Genomic DNA, 21,658 nt, shown 5'->3' with positions numbered 1-21,658 from the left:
TTGTAATAAAAGCTTTTGCTTAACATATGTGACAATAATCAATTTCAGCCTCTTTCCCAGTCCCCTCCTCTCAAGATATTACAATATTTTTCTTCCTGAATGTGCAAAAACTTTTATTAAATAACTGAAGGCACAACATTTTTGTTATTTTTTAGAGAAAAAGAGGAAGAGAGAGAAGAAAATTATAAAATAAAAGTTTGTGAAACAACCCTGCTTTTAAAAAAATTCAGGATCTAATAAAACTTATTTTGATTTTGTGTGATGTTTGCTTTGTTTTTTTTCACTGATTATTCTCTTGCTGTTTAATAGGTTGTTTTCATCAACCGAGAACTAGTGAACCAAGGATTAGCAAATTGGATAAATCTTCAGGTTTAAAACAATCTTCTGTTATTTGGTCTGTTTTATTATTTCATTGTTTTATGTATTGCTTGTTATAAAGTGTGTAAGTAGACCATAAAATGTCTTAGTCTTTTCAAAGCTAACATTTTTCATTTTGATGGGTCAGGACATTGCTGTGAAGGATGACTGTTGATAAATGGACACAGTTATATATTGTAGCATATATATTACCTTCTTATTACTTATGGTGTTCTGAGTTACAAAATGTAACAGTGGTTAGTGTATTAATGATGTTTATTTTGTAAACTTACTTTGTATTTATGAACTTTCAAAAGGTACATGTAGTTATATTTTAGGAGAGGCCAATTCCTTCATCTTGTTTGGTGATAGGAGATTCTTTATTTCACTATGTGGTTGCTTCCATGTTGAAAATTTGGTATAAAGTATGCAATTATAATGACAATTGACATTGACCCTTTATAGTGAGTGTATTCTAATCTGAGTATTTCATTTAACCTTTTTTTTGTTCTTACTAATTAAGTAGCTTTCTAATTATGATGGTGATGGCTTTTTCAAATGGCTTTTCATTGTTTTAGTCAAGTTTTGAAATAAAATACTGGAGGATTGCAATAGAATGTTATAGGACATTGCCACTGTTATTCAAACAATGTATGCAGTAGCATTTTTAAAATAAGTTGCAATTAATTAATAATTCAATTTCTTAATTGCTGAAAAATTATATTTTTACATTTACAAAAAAAGAATAAACATACGCACATGTATATTTATTTTACTTAATTTTCTAAAGTTGGGGCTAGTTTTTTTGTTCTTGTAGTTTATCTATTTGATTTTTTTAAACTTTTATTGTAAAAACCGTGCTTTTGAAGTTTTGGACAATGCTTGTACAATGCAAGTTGTAACAGGAAACATAAAACCAGTGGTTAAACTTTGAAAATAATAGTTCATGACTTATTTTTACCTTCATTTAAATTTGGAATGTTTAACAGCAGTATATAATGCATAGATGATGATGTAGGGAGTTCTTCCTGAAGTTGCATTTAGTAACACTTACAATATCCCATGTATTAAAACATAATTCTTTCATATATTGATCGTTGTGAAATAGATTGGAGCTATTAAATGAATAATTCATGTACTTGTGCCAGCATGATGCATTAAAATTTTTAATATTTCTTTTAATCTCAGACTTCATATTTTGTTTGATAAACTGGCATGTTGAATTTGTTTAAATACAAAAATTTTTCTATTTGTTATAATTTATAATAAATAACATTCTAAATTGTTATGATAGTAGTGAAACTTTGGCTTTTAGCATTCTCTGTAACTTTTGAAATATTTCTTCTTATTTTTTTACCCCTCAGCTTTATTTACTATAAACTATATATTGAAGTAAGTGTTTTGTTATGTACTGTAGATTTTCTGGTACTACAGCTGTTCTAAACACTCAGGGGCTTCACTGTTCTATTTGACAGTACATCAAAAGTTAATGGCTTTTTTGTGTAGCATTTCATATGCAAGTGTAATTGTACATTGTCAGTGTTTCTCTGAGTACTCTGTGTTGTTTTTGTTTCTGATATTTAAGTCCTAAGTGGTTTTATAGATTTATTTACTTTTAGGTTATTACTCAATGCTAATTTCCTGTTCACATGGTACCTTTAGGTAATGAGTGGACACTAGAAATGTTTTAAACCTATAATACATGTGTATATTATAACAGGTTACACAAAGAGAAGCAGTAGAATTTTTAGTTTGTCTGTAACTCAAAAAAATATACCCAGTAGAATGATGCAAGGATGAATTTATTTTATTAAAGATGCATGTGTTTATATATCCAAAAATTTAATTCTGTTTGAATATGAATTTCTTTTGATAGATTTGTTTTAACACTGAGCTAACTTTCCCTTTAAGTATGAGTTCAGCAATCAGAAGTATTTTCAACAATAATGTAAATTAGTTTATCATTCATTTGGTTAATTGTTTTACATGCAAAGCTTGAGCATTTTCTTAACTCACTTTTTAATATTGTTTAGGACAAAAATATCACAAAATGTGTATTTTATATATTTTTGGTATGTATATATATATAGTATGCAGTCACAAAAAAATGTACTCACAGGTGATGGGAGTGTTTTTATTTTCTTTGAGCCCAGTAAAACTGAATGCTTAAGCTTACACATCTTAAATATTTGAAATAAAGCATGTAAATTTTTTCAATGACATTAAAATATGTAAAACCATCATCTAATTAATTTTGAAATGTGTAAAGGGAAATAAATCAGAATATTTTTAGTAGCTTTTTTCTTTTTTTGACCAACTATGCAGAAGGGAAAAATTCCGTAATCTCCCATATGTATAAAATGTCATACAGGAATCCTGTTGTAGAATGTTGTGTTTACTTATGATAACATAAATTTGAATAATCTACAGAGTATACCAAATAACAGTCAAATTGTTCTCTTTTACTGTATATATAAGATAAGAAAGTTCAAGAAATATTACTTTATCTTTAACATTAGTATTTTGTTTGTAAAAACCTAAAATATCAAAATTTCAGTTTGCTTCCATTGTTTTAAACAAAGTAACCATTTTGCAAAGGTGTGGATGTCCTCCTCAACCAAATTACCTGAAAAGTATAGAATATTTATTAAACCAATGTATATAGCATTTAAATACCAGAATATCTGAAGAAATGGTATGCTATAATTAGTAACCATCAAGTAGCATTTTATATATGCAGAACATTATTGTTAGTTAGATGTTTAAAAGTGAGTAGTACTTAAGTCATAATGCATTAGTGGATAGGAAAACATGAAGTGATGATAAGGGTTTTTTATTTGTTTCAGAAATATAGTTTTACATCATTTACTCAGTTATGTAAAGAAGTACATAGTTAGGATGTTAAAATTAATAATGTTTCTACCAGATTAATTTTTCATGCATTATATATGCTGTTTGTAAATTTGCTGTTTTAGATGTTTCCACAAGTTGATAATGAATTCACTTGTAAGTTTGAGAAGGGATGCCATTTTAGACAAAGCATCTAAATTATGATTTTAAGTGTAAAGCTAAAGTTTAGAGTAAATGTGTATATCAAATATATTTTTTACACATACTTATCACTACAGTTTTGGTAACTAAGTTTCATTTGTATGGATAGGTATTTCAAATATTTTTTTAACAACAATACATTAATTATTGAGTGAAATATTTATATCTTACAGTTGTGTTCATAAAACGAATGTGGTCCAGTACTTCATGTGTTATTTACTATACAATAAGTTACTACTAAATTTCACAATTATTAAAGGATGCTTAAATTTAAAGCTTTGGATTTATTGTAATTTTATGTAGTACCCTAGATGAGTGCAAAATGATTGAGAAGAATTTTTTAGTAGTAAAGTGTAAATCAATTTAACTCTTATTAAAGTTCTAAACGTGGGAACTTTATATACTCTCTTCTAGTGTTGTTTCGTGGTATAAATATACTATTTAACAACTGAAAAGGTTTTATGTTCTGTTATAATTATAAGTCACTTTGTAAAAGTGTCTTGAATAATGAAAACAAAAGTTGTGTATAAAATAGTCCTATGTTGACCATGTGCATCTATTTGATCTCTTGAGAATAGAAGGATTAAAATATTTTTAAACACTGAAACATTTCTCCAAATTTTAAGATTTTTTTACAAATTTATACTTTGTGTTTATTATTTAAGTTTTCTCTTTATTTTTGAATACTCTTAATTACTGTTAATATTGCAAAGTTAATTGTTGTCATTAGTGTTTTTTTAACTCACAGACACTAATAAGGCTGTTTGAATAATCATATGCTAAATTTTGGCATATACTCCAGCTTAACGAATGGGTGATAAACTTTGAAAGTGAAGAAAATTACTATTAATCAACAAACCCTGATAATAATCATGAAAAATTAGTTTTAAAAAAAGAAAGAATGCATCTCTGATGATTTACATATTCCAAGGATAAAAATGTCATTAATTTCCAATATGTTAAAGTTGATTATACATTTGTCATTTGCTTTTGAACCTCCTTGTCATTTCAACTATCTTATAAGTAGATTTTACCTTTACAGTGTAACTTCATTTGTTGTAAACCAAACTGGAGAATCAAAATTGTAATTAGTTGTAGACACATCTGACATTTTGATTTTTCTTCAGAACTTTTTATAAGTATTACTGCATTACAGTCCTTTGCCTTGTGCTTTAAAGTAAATGTACATTTCTTTTTTGTCAACAACATTTGAGTACAATTAACCAAATTAAGGAAATTTAAAAAATAATTATGGTAACTAGTCAAGTTTGGAACAGTTTTATATTTAGTTGAATAGGAGTGATTTTGTCATTGGCAGATATTTTCTTACTTGTGTGATTATTTGTTGTATTCTTTTGGTTGTATTGTCAGTGGTTAGATAAGGGTTATGTTAAATTTAAAACATTTCCAAAATGGTGCTGTAGATTTAAACTCAATAGTTGTTATAGTTATAACTTGTTACTTATTGTCAGTTTAATACTGTACAAGTCCCTATTATCACTCTTTATAGCAAGTTCTACAGATGAGGTTAAAAAATACACATTTGGTTTTGTGATATCTTTTTTCTGCTTAATTGTTTTTTCAAATATTGTGTATTTTTTCTTTGCATGTCTAAGTGTTAGAATACGGATTTTACACAATATATGTGTATATATGAAGTCACAGCATGCCCAAATGTAATTCTGCAATATTATTAACTAATTACAATTTAAAGTTATAAGTTTGAGGTACAACTTATGTTTAGAGCAGTTCATATTTAGACATTTTTGCAGCACAGATGTCCATAAAAAGTTCTTGTGTGATTAGAAATGAATGTTGAATATAGATATTTATTTACTGATTGATCATGCTTTTATCTGAACAGCTACTGGTAACATGAAATAGGTTTTTCACACCCATTTAGTGATTTATTGTAATGTAAAATAAATTATTTAGGATGGGTTTGGAAAATTATTGAAAACAAGTGTATTTTTTACTTGGAACTAATATTTCAATTCTTTCACTTCATCGTTAATTTAAGATTTTTCTTAAATTGTAATAGCCATACATCAGCTGATTTTCAAACTATTTCATACAGATTTGTTTTGAGGATAATACTGAATATTTAAACTACTCACATAGATAAAAACTAAAAAACATAAACCCAGCATGTAACGAGCATAGCTATTTAAACGTAATGTTCAGACTGTATTACACTGATTACAATGTATTGTTTCATAATTTGGGTACCCTTGCAGTTAACAATTTTTTAGGTCTTAAATTTAATATCTCGTAAACTTTTGTTCAGCCTTGGAGTCTTAACTTAGTACTAAATCCAATACTAAGCTAACAATAATTAATATTTATTATAATAAAAACACAGCATTAAAATACAATTAATTAAAGTAGGTATATTAAATATCCTACCGAACACTGTTTCTACTGTATTAAACGTGTTTGGTTCAGCTAGCTTAACATTTTAGCCCTAAATCCACAAGTACTGAGCAAACAACGTGAAATTTTCTTTAATATGAAAAAATAAGTGCTATGTACAATAAGTACTATAGTAAAATAATAAGCATTAATAAGATATTAAATCATAAAAATTAAAAAAAATATATATAAAAGTAGTTACATTAAATATCCTAACCAACACTGTGTGTGTGCACTGTGCTAAAAATAATTTGGTCACCTTTTTAAGCTGATGTCCAAGTAATAACTACTGTAACGTTGCAATAAAAGTTATACTTGGCTTGGCAGTTACTACATTAGTTTTAGCCGTACAGTGTGTTTAAACACCGTGAACAGTTTCTCTCTTCCTAAATTTCAATTTTCTTTTTTATATTTTAATGAAAAATTACTTTTTATTGAAATATGCTTTGTAATAAAGGTGTGATACAATTTTCTCTAGTGTAGTTTGTGGTGAAAAGGTGTTAAATTCTTGTTTTGTTTTGGTTTATATCATCAATTACTTGGATCTATTCTTTGTAAACTAATGATGATTATATTGTACATTTTGGAAGTGGAATTATTGTTCTGGGTTGAATAAAAATTATTCTTAATTACACTGTGAAAAGTTTTATCAAATTTCAACGTACATTTAGTTTTTCGTGCTGAAGTACAGTTAATGTATAACAAAATATCTTCGTTTGTTTTTAAACCTCACGTGTGTGTGTGTGTACTGTTAAAATTATGTAGGTCTAATTAGGACTTCAGAATTTGCTGTAAAACCTTTATAATGTATACGAAAATATTACGGCACTCTTATGTATATTTACATTTTAAGAAGAAAAAATGTTATGTTTTTGTATCTGCTAAATAATAATTATAAGACGTGAATAAAAATAATATCATGATTGACATATTTGTTATATTCTCTCCAGTACTTTTCGGAAGGATTCCAAATAACGTTAGTAGTCATTATTACCTTGAAAAAACTGTTTGTGTAAAGGAGGTTAAGAAATTGGTTTATAATGTTTATTAATATCAAATTATATATTTTAACGCCATCTTAGCTATAATGTACACACTTTTCCATTTGTTTGTTTTCTGAATTTCGCGCAAAGCAACACGAAAGCTATTTGCGATAGCCGTCCCTGACTTAGCAGTGTAAGACTAGATGAAAGGCAGATAGTCGTCACCACCCACTGCCAACTCGAAGGCTACTCTTTCACCAACGAATAGTGGGATTGACCGTTACATTATAACGCCCAGACAGCTGAAATGGCAAGCATGTTTGGTGGAATGAGTATTCGAACCCACGACCCTGAGATTACGAGTCAAGCGCCCTAACAATCTCGACATACTGGGTCCACTTTCCCGTTATGCAATGGACAAAAATTGTGACTTTCAATGCATTCAGTGATAAGAACAACGAGGGAAAGTAACATTTGGACGTATTGGTTAGTTAGTTAGTTTGTTTTTTGAATTTCGCACAAAGCTAGTCGAGGGCTATCTGTGCTAGCCGTCCCTAATTTAGCAGTGTAAGACTAGAGGGAAGGCAGCTAGTCATCACCACCTACCCCCAACTCTTGGGCTACTCTTTTACCAACAAATAGTGGGATTGACCGTAACATTCTAACACTCCCATAGCTGAAAGGGCGAGCATGTTTGGCGCGACGGGGATGCGAATCCGCGACCCTCAGATTACGAGTCGCACGCCTTAACACGCTTTGCCTTACCGGGCCCGTATTGGTTAGTAATGTGGCCTTGTACGATAACGGAACATCCAAAATATGCGGGTAGTGCTTTACTTTTATGTAATAATTCCCGTGTGCAGAACGTAAGCCTCAATACCGAGTAACACTGTTGCCACAATTATTTGGAAATCAGCCATTTGTCAAAAATATTATTTGAATATTTTCAGCCATTTATACTGTTGTTTTTGTCACTATAATTTTCACAGAAATAAAGAAAAAGAATAATGGGAGCTTTGAGTTTTTACAAAAGAAACTGTATAACTTTGAGATTTTATAACCCGAAATATCTGTGATATAATAATAAAAAAAGTGTAATATATCCTTTATTTCGGACGAGCCTCCGATTTATACTGCATATTTTAAAGCATTTTTTTTTTCAAATAACCAGAATTTTAATTTGAATTTAGTAATTAATTAAATGCTAGTAGGTATTAGATTTATGTTAGTATTAACAAGATTGATACATGCAACTTAACAAATTTTAATGTACAAACAAAAACTGCAATTTATAATAACGGTTGTTACAAATAACTATTACAAATGATGAGCTATATACAAGAGATTTACAAACTATACTGAGTTTACATCTGGTTTAGAACTGAATATTTTATCGATAGTCCAGGTCCACGACGAGCAAAGTATGAGTTGATGTTGTTGCACCTCGTTTAAGCTAGCTAGCTTGATTGGCCTCACAAAGTAGAGTAGTTTTGAAGGAAAGTCAACAACAACAAAAACTTCACTCCAACCGATAATTTTCTCTTACGCGATTTTAAAACTGTATAAACACACTCCCTAAGGGGAGGACAATTTATGAATATGTGCCCCGAATTAACTCCTACATTAAATCATGTTTGAATATTGACAACTACATGCAAGTACGTATACTTGTTACGACTTAAAAAAAAAATGAAACAACTGATTTATACAACTCAGAAATAAAACAAAATTAGTCCAGTAGTTTGAAAATGATGCAATACCGGGCTGTGCTACATGTTTTCCACTCCTTTTAATTTAAAAGTAGTGTTTACAAACTTTTGCTTTACAAATAATTCCTTGATTGCGATATAGCATTGCTCAGTAAAGTTTAACTTTCCCAAGAGTTAATTGAATCAAATGGAGATTGGCACCTTCTTGTCTGATTGCCTTGGAAGGATAAAGTGCTTTTTAATTCACGCTCTTACGAATTCTTGTCGGTGGATCAGGAAGTAGCTGCAGGTGTATTTGTTCTTGATCTTACTACCTAATAAGCGCTAATCACTGTTTCCTAATGTCAGAAACGGTCTGGAAATTTATTTCCATATTTAAATGTTGGGGCCTGAAAGAGCATATTTTTTACAAAAAAACAAAACAACGAGATTTGCAGTATTCTTATTTACACTGTTTACTCATTTCGGTAAAAATAACTACAAGTATCGAGAGGATGGGAAGAAAATGTATGACAGAGTAAATTTGAAGCCTGTGATTGACTTGAAAGAAAGGGACAAGGCACAATATTTAGTAAATATAAATCAATATTTGACTATGAAACATAACCAGAATAATGAGTACACTTGAAAAATTGCTCCTTAAACTTGCAATGTATAATTTTAGCATTCTTTCCAACGAGAAAGAGCACATAAAACCAAACAATAAGTAACTTGGATGACAGTGATTTAACACCACTTCGCATGCTTGTGAACAAAACAAACTGTTCAAACTAAACAGAAAGAAACATTAGGTAAACTTTGCATACCAAACTACTTCCTTCCATGTTTATCTTCAAAGCGCTCATAAATTTAAATTTTAAAATATAATAAAAACGAAAAGTAATGTGCTGCTTAAGTTTGGTGAAAGATGCTTTTGTTCATATAAAACACACGACAAAACATATAGGTGAGACAGACAATACAATCTTTTCATAATGTTTCAATTCACATTATAAAAATGTACTTTAATAATGATGTTCGATGGAAATCACATACTACAACTGGGATTCATCGGAAAACTCTTTAACAAAGATACAATTTAATTTATTGTTACAGTCCACAATAATAATCCTCAAAGTTATTTTATAATATATAAACACTATAAAATATATAAACATCAGAAACGCATGATGATATAGATCCAATTAACGTTGAAAATGATTTCAACATTTACATACAAAACTAATATGTCAAATAATACAGTGTAACACAAATTGTGTTCCTGGATAGTATAGTATGTGTTATTTCACAATTGCTTATGTTGTGAAAGTACAGAAAATGGCCATTATTCCCTTCGACTTTGCTTTTGTGACCTGGATAATGAAATCTAGAAATTAACCTATTTTCTATGTAAAAAGGAGCAAATTTGCACATTTTCATTTACATAAGGTCTGAATAAAACAACATATAAATCGAGATTTCCATATATTTATACTAAAGTTATACAGAAATGAACAAAAATGTTTAGAAGTGAGTAGTTTCTCGGGATTTGCGATGTAATGTAAATTACTTTCACGTATTAGTCCTCAAATATAGTCTCCCATCATGTTTTCGTTATACGCTCTTTGGTAGCGGCGTTCAAAGTCCAGTATATCTTGATGGAAGCGCTAGTCTTGTTCATCTGAGTGTGCTCCCATGTTCTTCTTGAATTTACCAAGATGAGCGTTAAAGATATGGACTTTCAGGGACATCCCGCTTCATCAGAGCCTCAACCAGTTCCACATAATTTGCGGCCTTATGATTGCTCAAGAAGCCCCAAACCACTGCGACAAAGCTGCCCCACACTTTTTTCCTTCCTACTGAGCTTCTTGGGGAATTCTGTGTACTCCAGGATCTTCTTTATTTGTGGCCCAATGAAGACAACAGCTTTGACCATTGCCTCAGATAGCCCAGGGAAGAAGTCTCGAAGGTGCTTGAAAGCTGCAGACTCCTTATTAAGAGCTGTGACAAATTGTTTCATAAGACCCAATTTTATGTGCAATGGTGGGAACAACACCTTCTGGAGGTCCACTAGTGGCTCACACTTGATATTGTATCTCCACACAAAGAACTCGGTCCGTTGTGGCCAGTGCTTCCTGTTGTAGTGCACTGTGGTGTCCTTGTTGTCTCAAAGGCAAAGATAACCGGGAAATTTGTAAAGCCTCCTTGGAGACCCATTAGGAAGGCCACCATTTTGAAGTCTCCGATAACCTTCCAGCTATATTCATCATACTTCGAGGCTTCTAGTAAGGTCTAGACGCTGTTGTATTCCTCTTTAAGGTGCACCGAATGAGCCAGAAGAAAAGAAAGATACTTATTCCCGTTATGGAGCAGTACAGCTTTGAGGCTTCTGGATGAGCTATCAATGAAGAGGCGCCACTCGTTCAGGTTACAGGCAATTCCAGTTGCCTTGCACAGACCGGATACAATGTGGCAGAAGCAGAGTCCATTTTGACGAGTGAAGTTCTAAAACATTCTAGAAAGTTCTTGAAAATTCTTGTAAATTCGAGAAAATTCTCTATCAGCTACTCAGCACTGAATCTACCTGTAGTGTTCTGGAAAATGGGTAAATTTGAAAATTTCATTACCCAGGTCACAAAAGCGAAGTTTGAAGAGAAAAATAGGTCTTTTCCATTTACTTTTGGCATAAACAATTGGGAAATAACACTTTCTGCCCAGGAAGAAGAAAAAGTAAAAAAAATATAAAAATACATAGAGTGATACATTATGTAACATATAACAATGACGATTACAGTTAGGATGACTGAGATATGTGAAACATATTTTACAATGTAGCATTTTATGACACACACTTGCAAAATACAATAATAAACATGCAGAGTAATGAACATAAAACTCTTGAATAATAATTAATCTGCATACTTATAGTAGAGAAATGTAAGTGTTTGATAAAGTCAAGTAAAATTTACAAGATACAAAAATTTCTGTTGCATAATAAGTTCCTAATGGTAAAGGGGTATATTTTAAATATAACACTATAGCTCATTTTTCTTTTAATTCTATTTGTTAAAAATTAAGAAAAACCCGCATACCACATTTTTTAATGTGTAACATTTGAAATTCCTGTTGATTAACGGTAATATGTTTTATATACTATACTTGCACAGACAAAATAACAAAAGTGATAACCATAATGTTACCGGTGAAAAGGGATAATGACATATATACATTTAACAGAATTAAATTGCAATAAATATCTGACTTACTGGTGGAAAAAGGTGTTTTGGAATTAAGCATAAAGGCTACACAAATTGTTATCGGTGCTCTGCCCACCACAGGTATGGAAACCCTGATTATAGCGGTGGGAGTCCGCAGACATACTGTTGTGTCACTGGACGGCTGGTGAAAAAAAACAAGTCATATAATTTTTTAAACTTTAAGTAGTTACTACGAGCATCAAACAAAACTAGGTTTGGTTTGAATTTCTCCTAAAGCCACACGAGGGCTATCTGCGCTAGCCGTCCCTAATTTAGCAGTGTAAGACTAGAGGGAAGGCAACTAGCCATCACCACCCACCGACAACTCTTGGGCTACTCTTTAACCATCGAATAGAGGGATTTACCGTCACATTTTCACGCCCCCACGGCTGAAAGGGCGAGCATGTTTGTTGTGACGGGGATTCGAACACGTGACTCTCGGATTACGAGTCGAGTGCCTTATCCACCTGGCCATGCTGAACCCACAAAACTGGGTGAAATCATAGTGAATTTCATTCATTGAAACTAAGGATAAAGTCGATTATTTTGTTTTTATAATATTCATAATATTATTATTAATGTCATGCACTAATGATGAACAGCAATATTAATAATTTTAAAACTTGAGATAAAAGGAATATGATAGTGTGGTACCTTATATACATACAAAGATCAAAATGTAATTTTTGGAATTACCGGTGCAAAATACTTTAAAACGATAACTAATAGGATATCAATTTTAAAAAAAAAAGTTAAAGTTAATTCATTTGTTTTTTGCCACTCAAGTAGTATTAGACCAATTATGTAGAGGGCTCATCATTGCCTATACTGGCATTCGAGGGGCATCTCTGTTAACTTGATGTCTCAGTCTTCGCGTAAAAGGGAGAAGATATGAACAGCTTTTGAGAAGTATTGCATGTTGTAAGTTTCTTTCTGGAAAATATCTTCCTCCGCCGTGGTTATCATCAGAAGCTTGGAAATCTTAGCTTACTCCTCAAAGAAAACGTGATATTCAATGCTAGAATGCAGCTGGCCAAGCAGCAGAATGAATGCCGAAAATAAGATAGCCATAATAGTCAATAATTTTAAGAAACAATTTGGATACAAAACTGCTTTGTCGACTTGGATTCTGTTTTTTGTTTTTTTTTCGCACAAAGCTACTCGAGGGCTATCTGTCCCTAATTTAGTAGTGTAAGACTAGAGGGAAGGCAGCTAGTCATCACCACCCACCGCCAACTCTTGGGCTGCTCTTTTACCAACGAATATTGGGATTGACCGTCACATTATAACGCCCCCACGGCTGAAAGGGCGAGCATGTTTGGCGCGACAGGGATGCGAACCCGCGACCCTTAGATTACGAGTCCTTAACACACTTGGCCATGCCAGGCTCTTGGATTCTGACTCTTTAGAAGCTCAGTTAAAACTATTAGTTTAAATATTGCAATGAACTGGTCACAAATATTGTCTTGGTCAAGTGCTGTTTCTACCCGCATATTCACATGTACATTATCTGTAGCTCTGGTCCAACATGTTTTGTCTGAGTTCTATACTTGAACAGTTTATACTTTTTGTTCTTTGAAGTCCATTGTTATCTAATATTGACAGCTAACATAGCTGCTTTTCATATGCATGTTATTCTTCAACTATTGTCTGGTTGTTACAATAGCAGAGTCAAATTGCAGAAAAATGGGATAAAACTGTTAACAGGGGTTCATACACAAGCAACCAAAACCAGAAGAGCTAGCTTGAACAAGCACTGGCTTTTAGATTCTTATCTTGGGAATCCATTAGTATAAACATATTACTTTCATTAGAATTTAATCAGATACAAGCATAGTACAAATTTAATATATGCCACACAAGTCACTTTCTGCCTCAGACTGTATGTTTACAGTCAAAACTAAAATGCGCTTTATCTATAACCTTTATATTAAAATAAATATTAATATTAAACAAAACTGTATGGTTACGAGACATTTCTAACTGTACAATTGTACTATACCCTCAAAAACAAATAAAACACTGAGTACATCAAGCTTATATTTGATATGTATAATTTAGTTTTAGCAGATTTCACCAGTAAATGAATGTTTCAGTTTGATACAATCTAATCAAAAATATATCTCTGATTAACACTAATACAAATTGTGGGTAAAACCTTTTTTTTTTTTCTCAAATGTAATCGATCTCTCCTGTTACTCTTAAGTATTCAATGAAAATCCATTATTGATCAAATATTTCAGTGTCAAAACAGAAAATGTTTTTAATCAGTATTAAATAAAATGAAGTGTGCACATTATTTTCCAGTAATGCTCTGTATATCAGTAATCCTAAGTTGCTTCATAAATCTTAACATTAAGATCAAATCCTCTAATTTTATTCATTTGCTGATTTGTATTCTCTATATATTTGATATATTTGCTAATACCACTTATGAATGACTATGTAATGTCTGAAAACTTGTTTTTGAATTTTGGGCAAAGCTACATGAGGGCTATCTGTCCATAATTTAGCAGTGTAAGACTTGATGGAAGGCAACTAGGCATCACCACCCATCACCAACTCTTGGGTTACTCTTTTATCAAATGATAGTGGGATTTATTGTTACATTATAATGCACCTACAGCTGAAAGGGTGAGCATGTTTAGTGTGACAGGGATTTGATTTTGTGACCCTCAAATAATGAGTTGCTCTAACCATCTGGCTATGTCAGAGACTGAAAACTTGTGCAACGTCACACACACACAACATATATAAATTTATATATACATATATTATCAGATACATATCAGCAGTACATGTCATCATACATTCTTATAGTCAGCCTATCTTCAGTGTTATGCACAGTATTAATGAAGATAAGCATCTTTTATCTTTGCAAGGTATTTCCTGATAGCTGCACTACCATCTATAAACCATTGCATTTGAATCTCTCTTTGCATCACAAAATAAGTACGTGTGGACATAATTCAGTTAAACTAAAACCTTCTAGTTCATGTACCTTCAAATAGGATTAATAACTACTCTACCCACTATGTCATACATCAATAAACACTCAGAATGACACAAACTAAATGCAGTATTTAATAATAAATACATTCACTATTCTACATGGCCACAGGTATGAAAAACAAACGATTACAGTAAGCACTACCATGTGTTAGTCAACTGACTTGCTACAGTCAGTGTTCACCAGCATCATCTAGTGTTCTTCAATTAGCCACAGGGATCCTTAACATTCCATTTAATTTAAGACCAACAGATTCTAACTCAGAGTGGTGTCCCTTAGTTGTTTATGCTTTCTGTTCCACAACTATGAAAGCCCCAGTCTGCAGTTATCCTTCCCGAGACTGTTGTTGGAGAAATCAGTCATGAACCTCTGTACTGATAGAAAAACCAATGTCCAGGAAACAATGTCACCTTCACTTGAGTACTCTCTCAGACAGTCAGCTACTCTTAGTCAAGAACTTGTCTTCTTAAGGCCTTCAACTTGTGGAAAATGACATTTCTCTCAATATGAAGATTTTGAAACTCAGTCTGCATAAAAGCTCAAAGACACAGGACACAATACTGAATAAATTGTATATTTCAGATATTCGTGTAAAGCTGTACTAGTCATCTTTAACTTTGAACAGATAAGTGTGAAATGGCAACTAGTCCACAACACCCACTACCATTGAATAATAAGATTTTAACATCATTTTTGTAATTCACCTTCTAATCATTGAACAAAACTACTGAGTATTCTTTTACAAGTCATGGATTTTACAGCCAGATGTTTTTTAAACAGATATGTGTTTCAATCACTTGTGTGATCATTTTCAAGTACAAAAGTGAGAATGATCACACAAGTGACTAAAACATCAAGCCTATTTTAAAAAATAAATCTTAGTGTAAAAGCTAACTGTAAACTCAAAATGAAATTTAAATGTACTGAATATTCTTTGATACTGTCCACACTAAAAAAGATCAATAGCTATATAAAGAATAGAATATAATCTTTCTGTGTTACATCACCCCCAAAACAAAACAGAGGATATATCCCAGAGACAATGCAAGGTACATCAATGGTTAAGATTTTTACTAACAACTACACAATGTATTCAGCTAGACACATTTACAGCTACTTTACCCACAAACAATGAGCATGAAACACCACAGTGAAATGATACAGGGCAATAAGTATTTACAGTTAGTAACTTAGTTATGTTTCCTAGTCAACTTCCTAGTATTAAATCAACATACTTGTAAATGTATTGACAAAAACATGTTTTAAAATTGTACATAAGATTTTTCAACTGTCTAAACTAAATAGAAAAAACAAACCAGTAGACCTTTTATACTGAAAATCAATAAACCCACCATACTTTAGTTAGGCATAAATTAAGTTTTATAACTTATTATTAAAGGAAACTAAGTTGACAGTATTCAAGATAATTCATTTGGCCCAGTGGATTATCATAACTTGGATGCATGAAAAACCTACCCAACAGTATGACTGAAGAAAAATATTTTGAAATACTGGTGGCTTAGTTACTCAAGCCATGGAAGGAGTTCTCTTTTACTTGTAGTGAAGTTAATAGAACTTACATGTTCTATTACATGTCAAGGGTAATAATCTATAAGAATCGGTAGTTAGGCCTCACTCAGAATATTGTGCACAGTTTTGGTTTTCTTATCTAAGAAAGGATACTAACTCATTGGAAAGGGTTTAGATGAAGACTACAAGAATGCTCTGGGGTTATTCTATAGATGTGAAATAATAATTCCTATTTTCTCTTGAGAAAAACAAGCATGACCCTGATTTTACTGGAATTTATAAGATTATCTATAGGATTGATAGGATACAGAGGTCGAATTTCCTGAGATAACAGGGTGAAAAGACACTATTTTAATACTTGGAAAAGACAGGCTAATCTCCAAATACAACATTTACAGTTTTCTAACAAGGTAACTAATTATGGAATGAATTGCTATAAATAGTAATGGAGACCACAACAACAGTTTAGGCAGCACTTTAGGAATTCCTGAAAAACAGAGCTATTACATTTCTTACTTTCTACAAAGGTGGGAGTGCAGTGACAGCCATAAAAAACTAAATGACCCATTACTGTTTGTATATTATGTTTGAAAGGAAATACTAAGAACCCATGTAAACAGTTTCTATGGTTAGTATCACAACCAGCAAGCCTTCTTCATAGTTATTAATGTTCAGAACCAATAAAATTGTATAGATGCAACAAAGGTCATATGCTAGGCTACATTCTGTGGATGAGTGCTTTTTGAGAATAATGTTTTGTCTTTAATCCGTGATGACGAGAAAACCCACTTATAGAGAAAATTTTTATGTAGAGGAGCAAACAACATTTCAACCTTTCTTCGGTCAGTTACCTCTTTCTTTCTTTGTGAACCTGATGATGACTGAAGAAAAGTTGAAACGTTGTTTGCTCCTTTACATAAAAAATTTTCTCAACCCATTTTTACATATATAATGTTTTGTCTTTATCAATACACAAGGAAGAAAGAGAACTTAAACTGCATATTATCATTAAGGTGCTACCTTGAATTCTGAATATGAAACAGAGGGAACTTTTCAATATTACATTTCACATAAAAATATGGTCTTAGATAACTGAATACATATGTAAGCATATTTTACTGCACTTTCAAAATTAACAGTGAACAATTCATGTTACAGTTTAGCTACAATTAAAGGTCTACATTAGTTGTACAAATTAAACATGGATATATTGACATATCCATCCCCTTCAGTTTCCTATCTGATCAGGGATATCATACAGTTTTAAGCTAAGTAAAGAAAACTGTACTTTTTAAAATTTTACAGAATAAAATGAAATTCAAACAGGCCTAGTATACTGAGATATCAGACACATAATATTTCCACATTATATGATATAATTGCTCACTATTATGTTTAGAATTAAATATTTCTTCTCTTCAAAATAGCCATCTTAAACAATTTATATTGAAAAAATTAACATGTTTAGCCCTATTCATGATTCATTTTATTTCAAGTCTAAAGATAATTTACTTGGTTCTGCTACTCAAGATTAACTTAGAAGAAAAAACCTACTAAGAAAGTTTAATTAAATTAATTTTATAGTTGCTAATTTGTTTTACTCCATTTACATTTGCACATGTTTCTGAAGTAAATACAAAATTAATTGGAACTTAATAATAATTTTAAAACTATATATATGTATTTAATACAATATCTAGTTAACTGCTTTTAATTCATTCTGTAATCATAGCATCAAACTTTAACAATATTGTACCTACACAGGATAATCTCTGAAATTTTAGTTTAAATTTTAATGTCTATTTGTAATGTATTTTATCCTAGCAAGATATTACTTAAATGAGAAAGAAATTCTGTCAATTGTAAATCTTTTAGTCAGGAAAGCACCTTAGTTTTTAAACTAACTTGTTACACATTTTTACAACGTATGTCAGTATTTTACAACTGTAAAGTTATGTGCAGAATTTGTGAAAATCATGACCTCAAATTAATATCACGAGTAGACTTCTTAAATATCATTCTAAAACAAATTTTTTAACATAACAGGTAAAATAACATTTGCCAATTTGGCACTGTGACATGTAAAACAAGTTTTCTCAGTTCTACACTTACTTACACTTTTTATTTTCCATGGACTTTTACAAGATGAATCAAATTTCTAATACAAATTATCATTGAATTACATTTTGTATTAAAGTGTCTGTGAAATAACATATATCTGGATTTTTGTTGAAATAAATTCCAGCTCTAACAGCACCAATAGTTCCTCGAATTTTCATAAATAAATGCAGAATTTTCATCTCCTGGTCAATGGCACTTTTTAAGCTATTAAACTGTTGTTGCAATTGATCAGATTCCCCTAGTTTTTGAGCATAGATCTCAATAAGTATAAATGCAACATCCATAAGTATAGCCTGAAACCGTGAATCATGCAGATACTTGGAAACAAATTTGAAAAGCGATACCATAGATTTTCCTTCCCTTCCAGCTACTGCAGCTCTGAGTGATCCACGACGTATAAGCTCTTGAATAACTGCAACAGTTAGTTCGGGCTTCCTTTCTTGTATGTATTTCCTAAGCACACAGTCTAAAGCTCTGCTTACTTGAAAGGTACGTAGGTAGTGATCATACCTTGGTAGTTTTTTATGTTCATCATTTACCACAGTGATGTCTGAATCTTCTGGTTTATACTGATTATACACACGATATTTATAATGCAGCTTATTTTTCTTATTCATTTTAAAATTATGATTTTGCTCTTCCACACTTTCTTTTTTGTTCTGGATATAAAGAAGACCATCTACCATTCCAGCTGCAATAACCATGTCATTTGGAGAAACAGCTAAGCTCAGAACTGGTGAGGGATAGTCCAGTGTGTGAACCACTTTGTATATTCCACTTTCAAATACTTTGACATGTTTATCAAGTGAACCTGATAAGATACATCCTTGATCCCTTGCAAAACTAAGGCAAGTTACAGTTTTGTGATGCTCTCTCAAATCACAAAACATTTTTCCATTGAGAAGATCCCAAATTTTTATACTGGTACCACCTGCTGACACAACTGATGTCCCTGATGGAAACAACAGAAGAGACTCTACTGGATAACCATGATCAAAAGAGAAAACACAGCGGTTCTTCCGTAAGTCAAACACTTTAACAGTATGATCATACGAGCCAGAAACAACAACATCTTGACTTAGTAAACTCATTCCTCCTGCTCGTACATAATCTTTATGTTCTTGAATGCATTGTAGCCTTGATTCACTTGGAATATCCCACAAACAAACTGACATGTCATCAGAAAAACTTACAATCTGGGTTTCTGAGCTTCCAAAAAAACACCTGTGTACTGGCCCTTTATGTCCTTTGAAAATCCTAAGTAATGATTTTGTCTGAATGTCAAACAAACGAACATCTCCTTCCTCGTCACCAGCAATTAAGAGTCTTCCATCTCTTCGGAACTTGCCTCCAAATGCTCTTTGTCGGAACCTAGATAAAGTGCGGTTTATTTGAGCATTCATAGAACTATATATTTGTATTTTAGATGAAGAAGTTACTGCAAGGTTGTAAGGCTGTTCTTGGGAAAAGTCAATGTAGTCTATTGCACCATAGTCTTTGATAGCAACTGGAGATCTAAAATTTTTCCAATATAAAGTTTCAGCAGTTACCTTTGTTTTGCCACGTGGTTTTAATTCCACGTCGGTTCGTTTAAAGTCAGTCATCGTACAAGTTTTAAAACTGACGCGTTTCGAAAAATACTGAAAGTAGTAAGTTCAAATTGAACAGAAGTTAAAGAATGGCACGTCCTTAGTACACGTTTAAAAACTAGGCTTAATCGTTAAGTCGCTAAATCTAGCCAATTAATCCTACATTTGCATTCACAACAAATAAACTGTAAATCGTATTATTTAAAAAATAATCATCATATACAGTGCTGACCACAACCTTAAAACTAAAAATTTCAAGTAGTTCAACCTAACTTCTAAATTTATCCATATGAACAAAATTCGACACGCGTTCACAGAATGAAACATTCACAACATCTCACGCTAGGTGAAATTACATCTCAGGCAGAAAATAAGATATTACTTCTTCAATACACATAATAAGATTAAAACGCGTCTGATATTGTTTTACACTTTAACAGAAAGTTCACGAGAAAATGAGTCAATGTTTTTTGCGATTTTGAAAATGTGACTGAATGCGATTTTTATATTTCCTAACGAATAATAGGTATATTATACGTGTGCCTACTGAAAGTAAATTAACTGTTAGACTGAAAAGCGAAATTATGCAGTTTTGCCAGTATTTGAACAAATAAAAAATATACTATTTTCGTTAACTGGCTTTTTGTCTATATATTTACACACACATATATATATGCTCTTATTTTGGTGAATAATATATTAGTAGCAGAAAAGCATGCACAAGAAAATAGCAGCGATATAGAAATCTAGAAGCATTAACTGGAGTATGAGGTTACTCTTGGCCAATGAATCCAATATGCTTTTGTGTCATTAGTACTTATTAAACTCAGAAACAGTCTCTCACTCTCTCTCTGCTGGTAAATCTATATCTTTACCATCTATTCATAGTAATTAGTTTGATGTTTATCACTCTTTTTCTAGTTGTTAACATCCCAACTTTTGTGTACGAAAATATTTGTTGAACAGCTTGTAGATTTCTTTTCACTTGCTTTGTATGCCATCATCACATATGGTAAGTATTCATAACCGTTTGTTTAGCTTGTCTAACAAACTAAAAAAAACATTCACTTGGTATTCTAGACTATTTTTTCTGCTAAGTTGTTTGACTGGGAGGATAAGGTGAGGTGCTCATCTTCACTGCACCTAATACTTTCATGCTCCAGACAACAATTGGCTGCAGAAAATAGTTCCTTACTATACATGAATCTTTTTGGTCTTCACATTCACTTTCTAGTACTCCACCAACACATTGGCTATTACTATGCCAAAGGACTGATCAATGGATTAATCTTGAACTGCTTTGTGAAGTAGTGAATGAGTATGTACTTAAAACTTGTTCAGGCATCAGATATGAAACAGCGATACCCAGGGTTACCATTTGTAGAGAATATCCAGCAATTCTCTGTTTGAGTGCACCCTGTCTTGTACAATTCTTTTGTGGGTTACATACCCACACCCACACCTGTTGTATAGTGTTAACACAAGTAATGAACATATAAGCTAAACAGTAGCCAGTGGGGGAATTGTCAAATGTAAACACAAATGTAAGCAATACATTGATGCCCTATAGTTTTTTTAGTCATACAAAGTCCATATGATTTCTTGCCTTAGAGCTGCGGTGAGAACTTTAATTACAATCTGAGAACTATGGTTCAGTGAT

At 31.8% G+C, this 21,658-nt stretch overlaps 2 protein-coding genes across 5 annotated transcripts in view; one reads left to right on the top strand and one right to left on the bottom strand.

Moving 5' to 3' along the window:
- Positions 1-6,452, top strand: part of LOC143226003 (uncharacterized) — a 49,298-nt gene extending 42,846 nt beyond the window's left edge. For all 4 annotated transcript variants that reach the window (XM_076456361.1, XM_076456340.1, XM_076456351.1 and 1 more), the window contains one exon: positions 310-6,452. In XM_076456361.1, the coding sequence (XP_076312476.1) occupies positions 310-375 (66 nt within the window). In that variant the 3' untranslated portion in view covers positions 376-6,452. The remainder of the gene's footprint in view (positions 1-309) is intronic.
- An 11,936-nt stretch (positions 6,453-18,388) lies between these two features.
- LOC143225997 (U3 small nucleolar RNA-associated protein 15 homolog) lies at positions 18,389-20,356 on the bottom strand. Its single transcript, XM_076456326.1, has one exon. It carries the CDS (start codon positions 20,011-20,013, stop codon positions 18,460-18,462), a length of 1,554 nt encoding a protein of 517 aa, XP_076312441.1. The 5' UTR covers positions 20,014-20,356; the 3' UTR covers positions 18,389-18,459.
- Between the last annotated feature and the right edge of the window lie 1,302 nt (positions 20,357-21,658).

This window comes from Tachypleus tridentatus, chromosome 1 (genome assembly GCF_004210375.1).
Source record: "Tachypleus tridentatus isolate NWPU-2018 chromosome 1, ASM421037v1, whole genome shotgun sequence".
Taxonomy (NCBI): domain Eukaryota; kingdom Metazoa; phylum Arthropoda; class Merostomata; order Xiphosura; family Limulidae; genus Tachypleus; species Tachypleus tridentatus.
Note: the sequence above shows the minus strand (reverse complement) of the source record. Positions and strands in the feature narration are given on the sequence as shown.

What these genes read in the sequence shown, in the direction of transcription:
- LOC143225997 (XM_076456326.1), bottom strand. Translation starts at nt 20,013, where the DNA reads ATGACTGACTTTAAACGAACCGACGTGGAATTAAAACCACGTGGCAAA.